This window comes from Mandrillus leucophaeus, unplaced genomic scaffold (assembly GCF_000951045.1).
Source record: "Mandrillus leucophaeus isolate KB7577 unplaced genomic scaffold, Mleu.le_1.0 Scaffold194, whole genome shotgun sequence".
Lineage (NCBI taxonomy): Eukaryota > Metazoa > Chordata > Mammalia > Primates > Cercopithecidae > Mandrillus > Mandrillus leucophaeus.
In genome coordinates, this window is record NW_012101965.1 from 447,570 (window position 1) to 464,250 (window position 16,681).

Consider the following 16,681-nt stretch of genomic DNA (forward strand, 5'->3'; position numbering starts at 1 on the left):
AAGGCAGATGGATCACTTGAGCTTAGGAATTCGAGACCAGCCTGGGCAACGCAGCGAAACCCTGTCTCTACAAAAAGCACAAAAATTAGCCAGGTGTGGTGGTGCACGCCTATAGTCCCAGCTACTCGGGAGGCTGAAGTTGGGGGATTGGTTGAGCCTGGGAGGTGGAGATTGTAGTGAACTGAGATAGTGCCCTACACTCCACCCTGGGTGACAGAGTGAGACCCTGTCTCAAAAAAAGAAAAGAGGTTTATTTTGCCTCATGGTTCTGCAGGCTGTACAGGAAGCATGGTACCAGAATCTGCTTCTTCTAAAGCCTCAGGAAACTTAGATTCATGGCAGAAGGCAAAGTGGGAGCAGATGTGTCACATGGCGAGTGAGGGAGCAAGGAGAGATGCCAGGCCCTTTTAAACAGCCAGCTCTCATGTAAACTCAGAGTTAGAACTCATTCATTACCGTGAGAAGGGCACCAAGCCATTCACGAGGGATCTACTCCATGACCCAAACACCTCCCACTAGGCCCACCTCCAACATTAGAGGTCACATTTCAACATGAGATTTGGAGGGGACAAATACCTAAACTATATCAGTGTACCTCAGATTGCAAATATCAGCACACTTTCCCTTTGAGGGAATAATTTTGGTAACTTTTTTTTTCTGTTATCATCTAGACATTCCCAATAGTTATAAAAACAGCATGTGTTTCTGAAGTGCTTCAATTCTACTTTCTGGATGCTGTGTGTGTATTAGTCTGTTTTCATACTGCTGTAAAGATACCACCTGAGAGTGGGTAATTTATAAACAAAAGAGATTTAATTGACTCACAGCTCTGCATGGCTGGGGAGGCCTCAGGAAATTTACAGTCATGGCGGAAGGCAAAGGGGAAGCAGGTGGCAGGATGGAAAAAGAGCGAGGAAGTGCCTCACTTTAAAATAATTAGCTCTTGTGAGAACACCCTCACTCTCACAAGAACAGTATGGGGGACCACCCCCATGACCCAGTCATCTCCCACCAGGCCCCTCCCTTGACACACGGGGATTACAATTTGAGGTGAGATTTGGGGGCACAGAGCCAAACCATATCACTATGTTTTATTACATTAGTAGTCCTGTGAGTTTTTAAGTAATGAACTTTATTTTTGTCAACTCACAGCAACAAATTAAAAATATCACTTAAGAGATAGCAGTTGACTGTTGTTTTTATTTATTTACAGGTAAATCAAGTTACGGTAAATGCCAAAACACTGTTTTTTATTCTGCCGAGGGCAGATTCATAATCGCCAACAAAATGTCAACTCATTTTCAAAAGTTTTAATTACTGTGCATATTAATAGTGATGTTTTTGGTATTTTAAAGAGTTGCTTAGCTTTCCATTACTTTATAATGTTATTTTATTCATTAAGATACATGTTAGTATTTTTGAGTAAGAAATCCTATGGTCATAATGCTTAGATATTTCTGGAGACTGCCTTTGTTTATTGTTGAACAGGTATATATTGATTCTGTATCATATTTATGTTAAAACTGTGAATATTAACAGTTTTGCATCAATATGTTATTCTAAAAATATTTATATTGCAGGTACATTCATGATTGTGGTGTCAACTAGAAACATCTTTTCCCTCTATAATTTAAGTTAGCTCTTGCCACAAATACATAGATTTAAAGTAGGACAAGTAACTTTCAATTTTCCAAGAGCAAATGGCTTAAAGAAAGCAAATGGTGTTGCAGAGTGCTAACTATGAATGTCTTCAGAAATGCTTATTATTAATGGAATTCTTGTCTTAAAGAGCAAAGGCACAACACCTCTTGCTCCACCACCTAAACCTGTTCGAAGAAGATTAAAATCAGAAGATGAATTAAGGCCAGAAGTCGATGAACATACACAAAAGACGGGTGTCTTAGCTGCTGTTCTTGCATCACAACCTTCTATTCCCAGGTAATCAAAGCTATTCCTAGGCACATTTAATTACTAGGAAGAAAAAGCACAACAATTAAAAACAATCAAACTGGGCCAGGCATGGTGGCTCACACCTGTAATAGCAGTTTGGGAGGCCGAGCTGGGCAGATCATTTGTGGTCAGGAGTTGGACCAGCCTGACTAACATGGTGAAACCCTGTCTCTGCTAAAAATACAAAAAAAGATTAGCCAGGTGTGGTGGTGCACACCTGTAGTCCCACCCAGCTACTCGGGAGGCTGAGGCAGGAGAATTGCTTGAACCCAGGAGGCGGAGGTTGTAGTGAGCCAAGATGGCACCAGTGCACTCCAGCCTGGGCAACAGAGCAAGACTCCATCACAAAAATAATAACAACAACAATAATCAGACTGAAATAAATTATGGTCAGACTAGTTCTTTAATTGAGCAGAGCCATGTCATGTTTGAGTAGGTATTCTTCCCATGTTTCCCCTTTATTATTAAGTTGTATTCCAATTCCATTTTAACACCCTGTTTCAATAGCAGTACGTTCTTTAAACTTGATAGTTTATAGTAAAACTGGTATTTTAATTATGGTGTTCTAGACCAAGAATCAGCAGATTAACTCTTAATGGGCCAAATTCAGCTCAGCCTATGGCCTGTTTTTATATAGCCCATGAACTCAGAATGACTTGTTCTTTTTTGTAGAAGAAAGAAGAAAGAACAGAAGAGAAAAGAAAACAAAAAACTAGAATATGAGACAGAAACTATATGGCCCACAGAGCCTGAAATATGTACTGTCTGGTCTGTTACAGAAAAGGTTTGCCAGTACCTACTTTAGACTCTTTTACTTAAACTCAGGTGATTCTACAGAAGAAATTTTTTAATAATTTCTTTTTTTTTTTTTTTTTACCTCTCCTATAGTGCTGAAGCTTTTGGTTTATCACTGCAACTGAGCAAGTGATGTTGAGCTGTGCTAGTAAGGAAAAAGATGCTCCTTTTGCTTCTCATGTTTAGAAATAGATCAGGGAGGAATAGAGAGGATTTAAGATAAATGAATGTTACAGGTTTTTTTGCCTTCTTTGTCTTCTCAGATCTGTTGGGAAAGATAAGAAAGCTATTCAGGCATCGATTAGACGCAATAAGGAAACCAACACCGTTTTGGCCAGATTGAATAGCGAATTACAGCAACAATTAAAGGTAATATAGTTTCTGAATCTTTATAATATTCCTTATCTTAGTAAAGAAACCTAAAGAGAAGGAATGTGATCTCAGACACCTCCAAGATCACATACATAGTTCTCTTCTCTAATTTTCTAGATGCTTTGACTGTGGTTAGTTTACCCCCCGCCCACCACACACACACACCCTTTTTTTTTTTTTTTTAAAGAGACAAGATCTCGCTCTGTCACCCTGGCAACCTGGGCTCAAGCTATCCTCCCACCTCAGCCTCCTGAGTAGCTGGGATTACTGGCTTGAGCCACTGCACCCAGGTCCTAGTTTGTCCTTTTATCAAAGACAACTCAAATTCCATTAAAGGGACTTAAACAGGCCTAAAAGAAGAAGAGAGAGGTGGCAGCAATTTCAGTCGTCTTGCATGTGGAAAGAGAAAAGGCAAGCCTTAAATAGAAATGGTGCTTATGCACAGTGTGTACTGCTGTCATCTAATACCCGAGAGGAATGTGTTTGTTTTCTAGTAACTATGATTTCTTTGCTTCCCTAGAAATAAAAATTACTCCTACTTACTCCTTCCTTACTGGGTCAAAAAAAAAATTACTCCCAGAATCACTTATGGTTCCCCAACATTATTAGGTACTCATGTCTTACAAACCAGTGGTTCTCAAACCTTAATGCATATATAGGTAATCTTGGATCATGTTAAAATGAAGATTCTGGTTTTTGTAGAGCTAAGGTGGGACCTGGGAATTCCAGGCAGTGGAGATGCTGGAGCACTATCTATCCCACTTGGAATAGAACAAAGATGAGATGAGAGTCCGTGGAAATGACAAATGAATGCAGTTAGTTCATTCTTGTAATATTCTGTTCATGCTCCTCATTTAGCATTTATTACACTGTCCTGGAATTACTATCTATGACACATTTGTCTCTCTGTCCTATTACAGTGAACTCATTGAGGGTAAGTCATAATCATTTCTGTTTAGGAAGATCATGTAATATACCATCCAAATCAAGACACTTTTGAGAGGAAAAAAAGAGGGTTTGCATTATCATTATTTAGGCCAAGACAGTGGATATAAACTGGTATTGTCCTAGATAAATTTATGACCATCTTGTCCCTCTCCTCAAAACCTAGTATGCTAGGCATTTGTTAAGGTCTGTTGAATGAATGATATAAACTTATGACCACTTTGTCTCTATCCCCAAAACCTAGATCATATGTTAGGCATTTGATAAACATCTATTGAATGAATGATATTCTTGTATAACTCTATGATCAAAGGAGAAGACATTTGTAGTTATATGATTATTAATTTAGTCCATTGTACAGGAAAAATGAACTTAAAGACAAGCTTAGTAGTATGTCCATGAAGATGAAAATTTTGTTAATGCATGTTTTTCTGAACCAGGGAAGACCATTGAAACAAGTATATTGAAGCTATTTTGAAAAATACTTCCTTCCTTCTGAGAACAGAAAATAAGAAGTAAGGTACAAAATAGAAAGAGGTAGTTCTGGTTAAAACATGATACTGTCAATTTGAAAGAGAAAAAAAGAAAGTAAATAAGTTAGAATTTGGTGGCTAACTGAAAAGACTCCCTAAAATCAACATTGATTAAAAATTCTGAATGCAAAGTTATTATTTGGGAAACTAAAGCTCAGAATGAGATCTAGGAGTTGATATAGCCAGATGTCATCACTAGGGAAAAGAAGCTATATTAACAAATTCATCTACAGTTAATTCAGGGGCAGGCTTATTGCAAATTTCAAGTGTTAATACCTATTTGTTGCAAACACTGACTTTTCTAATAACTAGACATTCTGTTACCCTGATTTGTGTAATAAGAAAATGTGTGAAATTACTAGGATCTTTAGTATTAACATATAAAGAAACTACGTTTCTAAAGTGAAGTATACTTTTAAAATATGAATAAGCTCTCCCTTAGTCGTCTTGACAAATTTAAATTGTTTTCTGGAAGCAGAGCTATTGTTAGATATTCCTTCATTTTTCTATACTTTGAAACATAACTTGGGCTTTGCATCTTTTTCAGGATGTTCTTGAGGAGAGAATTTCCCTGGAAGTTCAACTGGAACAACTTCGACCATTCTCTCACCTATAAGCCAATTGCCGTTAACTGTGAACATACTTGTTTTTAAGTGGTTTTGGGTTCAAAGCCAATTTGGAGACCCAAACATTCAGCTCACTGCTTAACTCAACATTAAATTTTATGATTCTGTTTTGCCCTATATGTTCACCATTGTATTTAAGTATCTTTTATTTTTTAATTTCAACAATAAAAAGGTCAGGATGACGTTTTCTGGAGGGTGTGTTGTGTTTATTGGCACACTCACCTTTTCTGTTCCATAGCATCTGGGATATACAGTGTTTCTATGGCTAATACCACACACCAATTTAATTTATAGAATGGGCTCCTCGTTTACATCTCAGTCACAGACTCAAATAAATTGTCAGTTTGTCCTTTTATGTTTGTTTAATATTTTACATAAAGCGTCTATTCCATAAAAATCTTCAGAAAGAGTTTCCCATTTAATTTTTGATTTTAAAGAATTATATTGGATAAGGCGGTTTTCACCATAAGCTAATTTACTCTCTGCAGCTGTCTGCATTCTTCACAAATCATGTGTTACGTTCAAGCCTCTTTTACATGTCAACTTGTGACAAATATAAACGTCAGATTTTATATTTCCCTTGTAGAAATGTGATCAACTTCATTAGCGACTTATAACTATTTTATGTGAGATTGAATAATTCAGCATTCATGTAAACTTATGAAATAGGTATGAGTAATGGCCTTTGTTAATTTTTTTAAGTATTGTTTTAAAACTTCTGAGGATATCAGTTATTCACAAAATAAAGGGAAATTCCTTAAGATTTCTAGTTTACCTTTAGCCATCTTGCCACTCATTCTTTTGCTATACAAACAAGTTTTTCCTATTAATGAGTTTCTAGAGTGTGCCTTATTCAGGACAATATGCTGTTTTAGATTTTGTTTAATATTATATGATATATACATTTTGATCCATTGCTAACAGCAGATATTCCCTTTAAGAGTTATTCTGTCTATAGGATCATAGTTGTTAAACTGCATGGATATATATATCTTGGCAGAATCAGAAGTGTGGTTTTACACCAATAAAACAGCATAATATTTTAACTTTTGCTCATCTTTTTAACAACAATTTAAAGTTTTAAGAAATAGAAGGTTTTGTATATTCATTTCTGAAAGAAAAATTGTTTAAATACTATAGATTCACCATCCTAAACTGTACCGATAGATTTTGTTACTATAAACAAGAATATGAAGAACAAGGAAAACTGACAACCTCAAGCTTCCAAGATTAATATAATTTTTACCTAGCGATATCTAGGTAAAAATACACATCAGCTAAAGTTTCCAAGTGGCCATCGGTATGGCTTTAGTTGTTAAATAATCAGATTAAAGCATTAAAGGCCCAGGAAACTACTCAACACCTATTTTTCAGTGTCTTTGTTTTAAAAGAAACAGTTTTACTTAGCTGCATTTCATTACAAGCAACTTTTGCTGTTTCCATTTATTTTTGTTCTTTAAAATTTGCTTTTTAACAATAGCCTTCTAATTTAAACAATGTCAAAAATATTTTTAAAGCTTCTTAGAGTTTAGCCTTGCAATAAATAACACTTAAAAATTATAGAAAACTTTTTTAGTACTTGGAAGCAGTATATCTTTAATGCTGTCTAGAGGAGTACATCCGTATATGTATGACAAGTTTTTGAGTAAATTGTCCTTTGTATTTCTTGTCTTTTTTTTTTTTTTTTTTTTGAGACAGAGGTTTGCTCTTGTCACCCAGGCTGGAGTGCAGTGGAGCCATCTCAGCTCACTGCAACCTCCACCTCCCGGGTTCAAGCGATTCTCCTGCCTCAGCCTCACAAGTAGCCGGGACTATAGGTGTGTGCCACCATGCCTGGCTAATTTTGTATTTTTAGTAGAGATGGGGTTTCTCCATGTTGGTGAGGCTGGTCTCAAACTCCTGACCCCAGGTGATATGCCGCCTCGGCCTCCCAAAGTGCTGGGATTACAGACGTGAGGCACCACGCACAGCCCTCTTATCCATATTTTAAATCAATAATTGTTTCATGAATATGTTAAAAATGGTAAATCACCAACAAATTAAAATATTTTTCTAGACTGATCACTTAAGAAAACTTTCATTCTGCTTTTTGCATTAGATCATAAAACAAAGCTTTACACAATGTGTTTGCTCTGTCTTAGGTTTCATCACATCACATTACTCCAAATAATATTATCCATGAAATATAGCTACTAAAAGAAGTAATTGAAAATTTTGAACTCAAAATGTACTTACACATTCTACATAAGTGAGCACAAATGATAAAGTTTAAAAGTTGGAAAGATCCTATGGGTCATCTTAGTTTATCTCATCATCCATGACAGTTACTCTGTTTCTTACTGGATATTTTGGAACAGAAAATACATGTTGTCTGTCTTTGCTGGGGAGAATTGGCACCCTTGAAGTTTTCAAGTTTGGTCTCACTTCTCCATACTGCTTTTGATTGCATTTCTAAGTACTGACAGCCATAGGAACTTCTCATCCTCTACTTCTGTAGCACAAATCCATTTATATTTTGGACCTTGAAGAATAAATGCATTCTTGACATCTGTAAAAGCATTTGAGGTATACTAATTAATCCTTGCAGGTAGCAATCAAAATGAGAAAAAATGTTAATACTCAAAAGTCATCATCTTTAAGAATTTTAAAACCTAAAAAGAAATACATATCCAGTGTAGAATATAACTTCCTAAAATTACTAAATAATTCAAATGCAGTGTAAAATAATGTCTGTATTACAGTTATTGTAATTACAATTATTTTAAAGATTAAAGGATAGATGATGTAATGTTTTTTAATTCCTTGTCTCAATGACTGCAGAAGGAACTGGAATCAGTAACAGTCTTTACTGATAGTTATTATAAATAAAGATGCTAAGAGCTAGACCTGGACGACCTCAGTATGAGAGCCAATGACAGAATCAAGCCAGCTACTTAGCTGGATGCCCACTATCTATTAGGTCACTTAACAATGTTTTGACGTAGGTCACAGCTGATTGTCCTGGGAAGGGAACTGAAGGAGACATGTTTCATACACTAACCATACCCAGTGTTGATAGGTAACTAAGCCTTTTTAACCTGAGTTTGTATTCTAGGTGGAAATACTCATTTTTTCTCAGGCTCAGATTTAGAATGGGGCTGAAGCCATTGGGAAATAGGCCTTTTGTTTAGTTTGGTACTTCTGTAAGTAGTAGGGTCTTGGGTACCTTAAGTCCTGTCTTGACATGCAGTGAAAAACATTGGAATGAGAGATGTTACATTCAGACTGTCTGGCCTAACAGATACAGGAATAAGATAAAGATCCTTTTAAGCTTGGGGAGTAAAATATAGGATAATAATTAATAAAAATAGGTACAGTGGGTTTAAGTAGGACTTCGTTTTTGTGACAAAATGATACTTCTATTGGAATTATTGTGAGTGAAGTGTTTAGTTTACCAAGCATCCTTTGCATATCTGTGGATTCCTTTATGTAACAACTCCCAGCTTAGATGCAAACTTAAGGAAGAAAAGGTTATGTCAAATATGTAATAATCACTTAGTCCTAGTAGAATGGGAAAGTAATAGATAAAAATTTAAAATATGCTTTAAGACTGTAGCATCTTCAGACAGTGTAGAATAATGGTTGAGAGCTCCAGCTCTCATTTCACTGCTTCAAAGAACTCATGGTAATATGGGGCATTGCCTCCCTTTGTGATTTTTGAAAGCTGTTTTCCTAACATCTAAGGTTCATGTCTGAATGCCAGAAGTCCTGTCTTTTAACTATTTCAGAGGCAGATGAAAGTTTACATTGTTTAATGAAATTGTAATATTGGGGGAATTATTTGCAACCTGGTAAATTATAATTCCAGTCCTTTTTCTACTATTCTATTAAAGAGCTTTACATTATATAGCTTTTTGAAGGTATCTGTCTCTTGGAAGGAAAAAAAATACATACACTTGGAATCTGGAATATTTTCTATGAGTAACTGATGAAGGGCCACTGATGCAATGAACTGGTAGGTTGTTTTTGAAGTCCTCTCAAATGGAGTATGAGATGTGCCCCGACTAGAAACGAGCAGTGCATCATTGAAGAGGAAAAGGCTGAGATCATGGATGTGTTCATAGAGCCTGTGTTAAAATGGAGAAGGTGCAGTTTTAATACATAACATACGTGCTTTATTACATAGTTAACCATCTTGAAATTGTTAAGTCACTAGTCAAGGTTTTTACCCCACTACTGACATTTTGAATGACTGGTTGAAGTTCTCAGTATAATATTCCTCCCGATGTGATTCGCCCCTCTTGTGTCTCTGAGGTCAGGTCAGTACTGTGGGCCCTCAGGGTTCCTGGTGGAGTGCTTTGAGTTTGTCCATGGGATAAGTATTTGGTAATCCATGTGGGAAAAGAAACACTGACTTTCCCTTTATGAAATGAATTATATCTGTGTTGGTAAATTTTTGTCAGTGTTGGTATTTTGATGTATTTGGGCAATCTGAAGAAAATAAGTCTTTGTTTTGTTTCACCTTTAAGGATAACAAGGCCTGGCGCAGCGGCTCACACCTGTAATCCTAGCACTTTGAGAGGCCGAGGCAGGCTAATTACTAGGTCAGGAGTTCCAATACCAGCCTGGCCAACATAGTGAAACCACATCTCTACTAAAAATACAAAAATTAGCCAAGCATAGTGGTGCGCACCTGTAGTCCTAGCTACTTGGGAGGCTGAGACAAGAGAATCACTTGAACCCGGGAGTCGGAGATTGGAGTGAGCTAAGATTGCACCACTGCACTCCAGCCTGGGCGACAGAGCAAGACTCCGTCTCTAAAAAAAAAAAAAAAAAAAAAAAAGGATAACAAGTTGGGGTAGAGAGAAACACAAGAACTAATTTGGCATGAGGTGTATTAATAGGAGAAAAAAGCATTTAACCACTATGTAGAAGTAAATACAAAAATTTTTACTTTTGATTGGAAAGTAGTAGATAACCTAATATAGTTCATCAGTTTGAAAGGTAAAAATTAAATAGTTCTTTGTTTTTGCTGAGGTTGCTACCATGGTCAACTGTAGGCATATTTATCAAGGAGTAAAATTTGTTGTCCTCAACCTCCCATCTGTTATCCTCTACTTTTCTGTCATTGGAGCGAGATTGCTGTGTTGGCAGGCCTCACTCTGCTCTAGTGTGGGTTATCTGTCCTGTGGGGGTGAGTGGTGATAGCCTGGGAGGAGCTTGGGGAAACCCACCCCACCTTCCAATTCCCCCCGACCAGGGGTGGCTAAGTGAAGCAAACTAAATGTTTTAATAGAGGATAATTGTTTTCCTGTCAGAAGCATCAAGGAACCCTCAGGAAGTTACTCTAATGAAGAGTCCATATATTTATGCTTGTTCGGGTCTCTTATTTTTCATCTTCACCATTTTTGTTTGATTTTTACATTGTCAGTTTAGAACATAAAGTATTACAAAATACTTAAGTGACATCAATCCCTGCTATTGGCTTTTATTTAGCGTACCTCTTTCCCCCTCCACTTTTCCACATAGCACGACCTCACCTGTCTTCACTCAGATCACCCAAGTTATCAACCTAGTACATTTCCACTCTTTTGTACTTGCGCAGGTAAACACATACACACACACACACACGCACGCACGCACGCACGCGTATCTATGTACAGGAAAGGTTATCTTACAAAAATGCTAAGATTTTCCCTACTCTTTTCTTGCTTTTCTCACTCAGCAATGGAAATCACTTCAAGTTAATGGATAGGACTTTTATTCCTTCCTTTTAATGGCTAACCAGTACTTCATGGTGTGGGTACAACATCATTTATTCAACTCTTCCCCTATTGATGGGTGTTCTCCTTTGATGGACATTTGCTTTGTTAAGAGGCTTGGGTCCCCTCCTTTTTTTCCCTCCCTCTCTCTCTTACTTCATTTGTTTTTTTCTCCATTGCCACTGTGAATGTTGCAATGAACAGATTTCTTACATAGAAACAAAGTCCTAATATTTGTTCTGTCAGATACAATTCCTGAGAGTAGGATGGATTGGTCAAAGGCTACACGGAGTCCCCCCTTATTTATGGTTTCTCTTTCCACAGATAAACCTTTACATAACTTTTATTACTTTATGTCATCATAATTGTTCTATTTTATTAAGTAATCTCTTATGGTACCTAATCTTTAAACTTTATCATACGTATGAATGTATAGCAAAAAATGTGATATTATAGGGCTCAGTACTGTGTTTCAGCCATCTACTGGGGGTCTTAAAAGGTATTTTCATGGATAAGGGGGGACTGCTGTGTATATTTTTATCAAATACCTCCAGGTTGTTCTTCATAAAAGCTGCTATAATTCATATTTAAAACTATATGGTAATAGCTTTAATTTGCTTCTGATTTACTTGGTGATTTTGTTAAAATGCAGATTCTGATTGAATAGAGCTAGGGTGGCCTGAGAATTCTGCATTTCTGGCACGCTCCCTGGTGATGCTGAGTCCACAGATCTGCGGGACACACTTTGAGTAGTAAGGCACTTCAGTCATTTGTTAGTTACAGCTATGCCTAAGAACTGGGCAAAGGACTTCATCAGGTAGTTTAAAAATGTCCAAGAGTACCATGTTTCAGGTTCAGCTACTTGGACATTGTTAGGAAGTAGGAGTTGTTTTAGGTGTGTGGATCAATGGAAACGGTTGTCACCCAGCCACTAGAGCTAGCTCTTTCTTTCAAACATTTTCTTCTGTCTTTGGTTATGATTTAGGCTGGGAAGAGTAGGGTGCTTCACATTTACTGATATCTTGCAAAAAATATTTCTAGATCAAGTCAATAGGTTATTCTACGAATAAAGGAATGAATAGAACTAAGGATGAGGGAGAGTGGAAGCAAGAAAGGCAGGGGGTGCATTTTAAGTCTGTGTGATGGGCAGTATGTGGTGAGTAGCCATTTTGAATAGGCGAAAGAATTCTACCATAGTCTTACTTTTTGCGGGAGAGGGGGAGCAATTTTTTTTTTTTTACCATATCCATAAGAACAATTATGTCTCCTATCATAGAAGTTTAGAAAACTGTTCAAATCTGTAATAAAACTGCTGTATCCAAGTATCAGGAAATATGCCAACAGAGTGCTTTGAAGAAGTAGCATTCAAAGAGGTACTTGCTTTGGTAAATTGATGTTCAGTTTTTTCCTTTGGAAGGGATCACACTGATATTAGAGGTGAATGAAAGAGAATTCCAGTTTTGTGGCCCACTTGGACCAGGTGGATGGTTGGCCCAGGGAGGGGATGGAGCAGCCATACTAACTTGAGCTTAGAATTGAGCCTTTTGTATTCCGAGGACATGAGTGAGGGAAAGAAACACACAAAGAGGTTATTATTTCAATCTGATTCTGAGAGGGCTATTTTATATATGATTTTTATCTAGAAAAACTTTTCAAAAGCCATTTACTAAATTAAGCCCCTCAAGATCTCCAACAATGTTTATCCACAGACCAAACACCAAAAACTCTAAAAATTTAACAGTTCCTCTAAATATGCAAAAGCAAATACAGTCATCCCTTGATATCCATGGGGAATGTGTTCCAGGACCTCCTGCAAATACCAAAATCTGAGGATGCTTGGTATTTTCATATAATCTCTCTAAATCATTTATCTAATACAATGTAAACACTCTGTGAATACTTATACTGTATGAGGTTTTTATTTGTTTTAATTGTATTTATTTTTTAAAGTTTTCCATCCTCAGTTGAACCCATGGGTGTGGAGCCTACAGATAATCCCAGCCACTTGGGAAGCTGAGGCAAGAGAATCGCTTGAACCCAGGAGACGGAGGTTGCAGTGAGCCGAGATCACGCCATTGCACTCCAGCCTGGGCAACAAGAGTGAAACTCTCTCAAAAAGAGAGTTTCGGTGCATGGACAACAGCAGGTCATCAGCTCCACTGTGAGCTGACCTGAGTCGAAACTGTTTATCACCCAGCCTGGTGGATCACAGTGGCGTTGGGGGTCCCCAGAATGAGTCAATTCTGGACCAAAGTCTAGTACCCTTGAGAAGCCTGAGTACGTTTTCTCTAACACATAGTTACCTGCTAAATGACTGTAGATCCCTTTGGGGGAAGCTAAGAGGAAAGTTTACAGTATGTCTTTTTGGCAGTATAATAGGATATTTCCCCAAGGAAAATTGGCCTGGGAAGTGGATGGCTCTATTTGATGAACAAGGCCAGGCCTCTATTCACCAGTCCTGCACCACTTTTGTACCTTTGGTAAGACTCCGTTGGAAGAAAAAAAGCATGCTTAAAAATCAGCAAGCTTTGGCCACGTGCAGTGGCTCCCGCCTGTAATCCCAGCACTTTGGGAGGCCAAGTTGGGAGGATCGTCTGAGCCCAGGAATTCAAGACCAGCCTGGCCAGTGTGGCAAGACCCCATCTCATTAAGGGAAAAAAAAAATCAGCAAGTTTAAAATCACAGACATGAAAATCGGTGTTTATGATAAAAACAATAATACAGAAGTTCCAAAGTACAAAATATATTCTAAAAGTTTAACATACCCAAAATAATGGTCCATGTCCCCAGAGGAACAAATTGCCCTCTGAATTTCCCAGCTCTTAAAATGACTGTATGACTTCATTTCTATTTTAAATTTCATTTAGAATGCAAACACTCGTTCTTTCTGTGTCATAGTTATTGTCTGTTATTTGTGGCCAGGTGCAGTGGCTCACACATGGCCAAGATGGGTGGATCACTTGAGGCCGGGATTTCAAGATGAGCCTGGCCAATATGGTGAAACCCCATCTCTACTAAAAATACACAAAAAAATTAGCTGGGCGTGATGGCATGCCCCTGTACTTCAAGCTATTTTGGGAGGCTGAGGCACGAGAATCGCTTGAACCCGGGAGGCAGAGGTTGTAGTGAGTTGAGATCGCACCACTGCACTCCAGCCTGGGCAACAGAAGGAGACTCTGTCTCAGAAAAAGAAAAATATGTATTTGTTCAGTAATTGTTACTGTGTTAGATTATTATAAGGAAGACTTGGTTCACCTTTCTGCCTCCTGGTCTAATCACTGGAAACAGCATTGCCTGTGCACCGAGAGACCTGGTTCTAAATTCCAAGACCAGCACTTACTTTGTGACTTCAGGCAACTTAAGCCAGATTGCCCACCCATAACATGGTTCCTGTCCTACCTGCCTCATCAGGTAATTGTAATTAAATCTATCAAATGAGAGAAGTTAACATATGGTAAAGAGTAAAGCCTTATATGAGTTGGTACTGTATGTATAAATACAAGCAGAGTATATTTCCTCTAAGTAAAAATTCCTGGTAGAAATGGGGATGGCATTCCTTGAGTTTTATGTGATTTTCTAAAATGACAGAAAACAAGGTTGCAGGCTAAGTATTGTGTGATATCTTTTGGAATATGAGCCTGTTTGCATTTACCTAATTTCAAAACTTTTTTTCCCCCCCGTAGAGACGGGGTCTCACTATGTTGCCTAGGCTGGTCTAGAACTCCTGACCTCAAGTGATCCTCCCACCTCAGCCTTCCAAAGTGCTGGGATTACAGGAATGAGCCACCACACCCAGCCAATTTCAAATATTTATTTGAAATTACATTTAAATTTATTAGCAAATAATATAAATGTCATCACTGAGACAGTGTCATTGACCTAAAAGGAAGAAGCTGAGGCAAAATCAATATAAGTAGAGTTTATTTGGGCTAAGCTTGGAGACTGCAACCCTGGAGCGTAGATTCAGTTACCAGGAATATACACCCCAATTAGTAGCATTTACAAGTGGATTTTTAAAGAAAAAGAAGAGGCAGTTCCAGAGTTGTTTATCAAGATTTTACACTAAAATACCACAAACTATTGATTGGCTATAATTGTTCTTTGTCTATGATTTCCAGTAATGTGAAGATAATGGGTGAGGCAGCCTAGGAACAATCGCTCCCAGGTAAGCATGGATGGGGAGGTGTGACTGAAGTCCCATACTCATGTCTCTCTGGGCCTGGTAAATTTTTCATACCTCGTACCTCATAGCTTAGAGCAGTGCCTATTTAAATATAAATATACCTCACAATTAGAGCGTAAAATGATCTTGGATTATCCTAAATCTTCAAAGTATTCTCATTTGTTGTCCAAGTACTGAAGACCGAAATCTATTTTGTAATAACTAGACCTCCAGCTTCCAGTCCACATGTAAAGAGCTTGGAAGTTGCAGACCAGGTGTGGTAGTTCACGCCTGTAATCCCAGCATTTTGGGAGGCTGAGGCGGGCGGATCAAGAGATTAAGACCATCTTGGCCAACATGGTGAAACCCCATCTCTACTAAAAATACAAAAATTAGCTGGGTGTGGTGGCACGCGCCTGTAATCCCAGCTAAGTGGGAAGCTGAGACAGGAGAATTGCTTGAACCTGGGAGGCAGAGGTTGCAGTGAGCTGAGATTGTGCCACTGCACTCTAGCCTGGCAACAGAGCTAGACTTCGTCTCAAAAAAATAATAATAATAATTTAAAAAAAAAAAGAGCTTGGAAGTTGCCAATTCTGTCCTCACAACAACAAGTAGCTGAAGAACTCAGAATCAACAGCTTTTCTCTGATCCATTATAGAACTGAAGTTATCACCCCAAAAGCTGGAATGATAGGCTGCTACAGAGAATCAAAGCTTATCAGAAACAGAAATTGCCTGTATGGAGTAAGGATGCTTGAAGGGTATTGGATTAACTACTAGAGATAGAGTGTAGACTAGCTTTAGCATTTAATACCTCTGGGCTTGCACACTGGTGTGAGTTTTGCCTCTAGGAGCCTTCCAGATTCTTGCAATGAAGAGCTAATAAAAAATTTCCTTTTCCTGGCTGGGCGCGGTGGCTCATGCCTGTAATCCCAGTACTTTGGGAGGCTGAGGCAGGTGGATCATTACAGGTCAGGAGTTCAAGACCAGCCTGGCCAACATGGTAAAAACCCCGTCTCTACTAAAAATACAAAAATGAGCCGAGCAGTAGTGGCGTGCACCCGTAATCCCAGTTACTCAGGAGACTGAGGCGGGAGAATCCCTTGAGGCTGAGAGGCGGAGGTTGTGGTGAACTGGAGCTCAGGCCACTGCATTCCAGTCTGGGTGAAAGAGTGAGACCCTGTCTCAAAAAAAACCCAAATATATATATTTATATGAATACATATAATATACAATATTCTTGCATGGTGGGGAGGAGAAAAGTACCATTTTGAAATATGCCCAGAGTACTTTGTTCTTTTTTTTATTTTTTTATTTTTTAATTTATTTTTAATTTTTTATTATACTTTAAGTTCCAGGGTACATGTGGATAACGTGCAGGTTTGTTACATATGTATACCTGTGCCATGTTGGTGTGCTACACTCATCAACTCATCAGCACCCATCAACTCATCATTTACATCAGGTATAACTCCTAATGCAATCCCCCCCCGCCCCCACCGTGATAGGCCCCGGTGTGTGATGTTCCCCTTCCCGAGTCCAAGTGATCTCATTGTTC

At 38.2% G+C, this 16,681-nt stretch overlaps 2 protein-coding genes across 7 annotated transcripts in view; one reads left to right on the forward strand and one right to left on the reverse strand.

Moving 5' to 3' along the window:
- Positions 1-5,622, forward strand: part of REPS1 (RALBP1 associated Eps domain containing 1) — a 91,931-nt gene extending 86,309 nt beyond the window's left edge. For 4 of the 5 annotated variants that reach the window (XM_011978405.1, XM_011978406.1, XM_011978408.1 and 1 more), the window contains 3 exons: positions 1,790-1,938; positions 3,009-3,114; positions 5,143-5,622. In XM_011978405.1, the coding sequence (XP_011833795.1) occupies positions 1,790-1,938; positions 3,009-3,114; positions 5,143-5,211 (324 nt within the window). In that variant the 3' untranslated portion in view covers positions 5,212-5,622. The remainder of the gene's footprint in view (positions 1-1,789; positions 1,939-3,008; positions 3,115-5,142) is intronic. The other variant, XM_011978409.1, reaches the window with a different exon arrangement.
- A 589-nt stretch (positions 5,623-6,211) lies between these two features.
- Positions 6,212-16,681, reverse strand: part of ECT2L (epithelial cell transforming 2 like) — a 112,317-nt gene continuing 101,847 nt past the window's right edge. For both annotated transcript variants that reach the window (XM_011978411.1, XM_011978412.1), the window contains 2 exons: positions 9,155-9,327; positions 6,212-7,769 (listed from right to left, as the gene is read on the reverse strand). In XM_011978411.1, the coding sequence (XP_011833801.1) occupies positions 7,642-7,769; positions 9,155-9,327 (301 nt within the window). In that variant the 3' untranslated portion in view covers positions 6,212-7,641. The remainder of the gene's footprint in view (positions 7,770-9,154; positions 9,328-16,681) is intronic.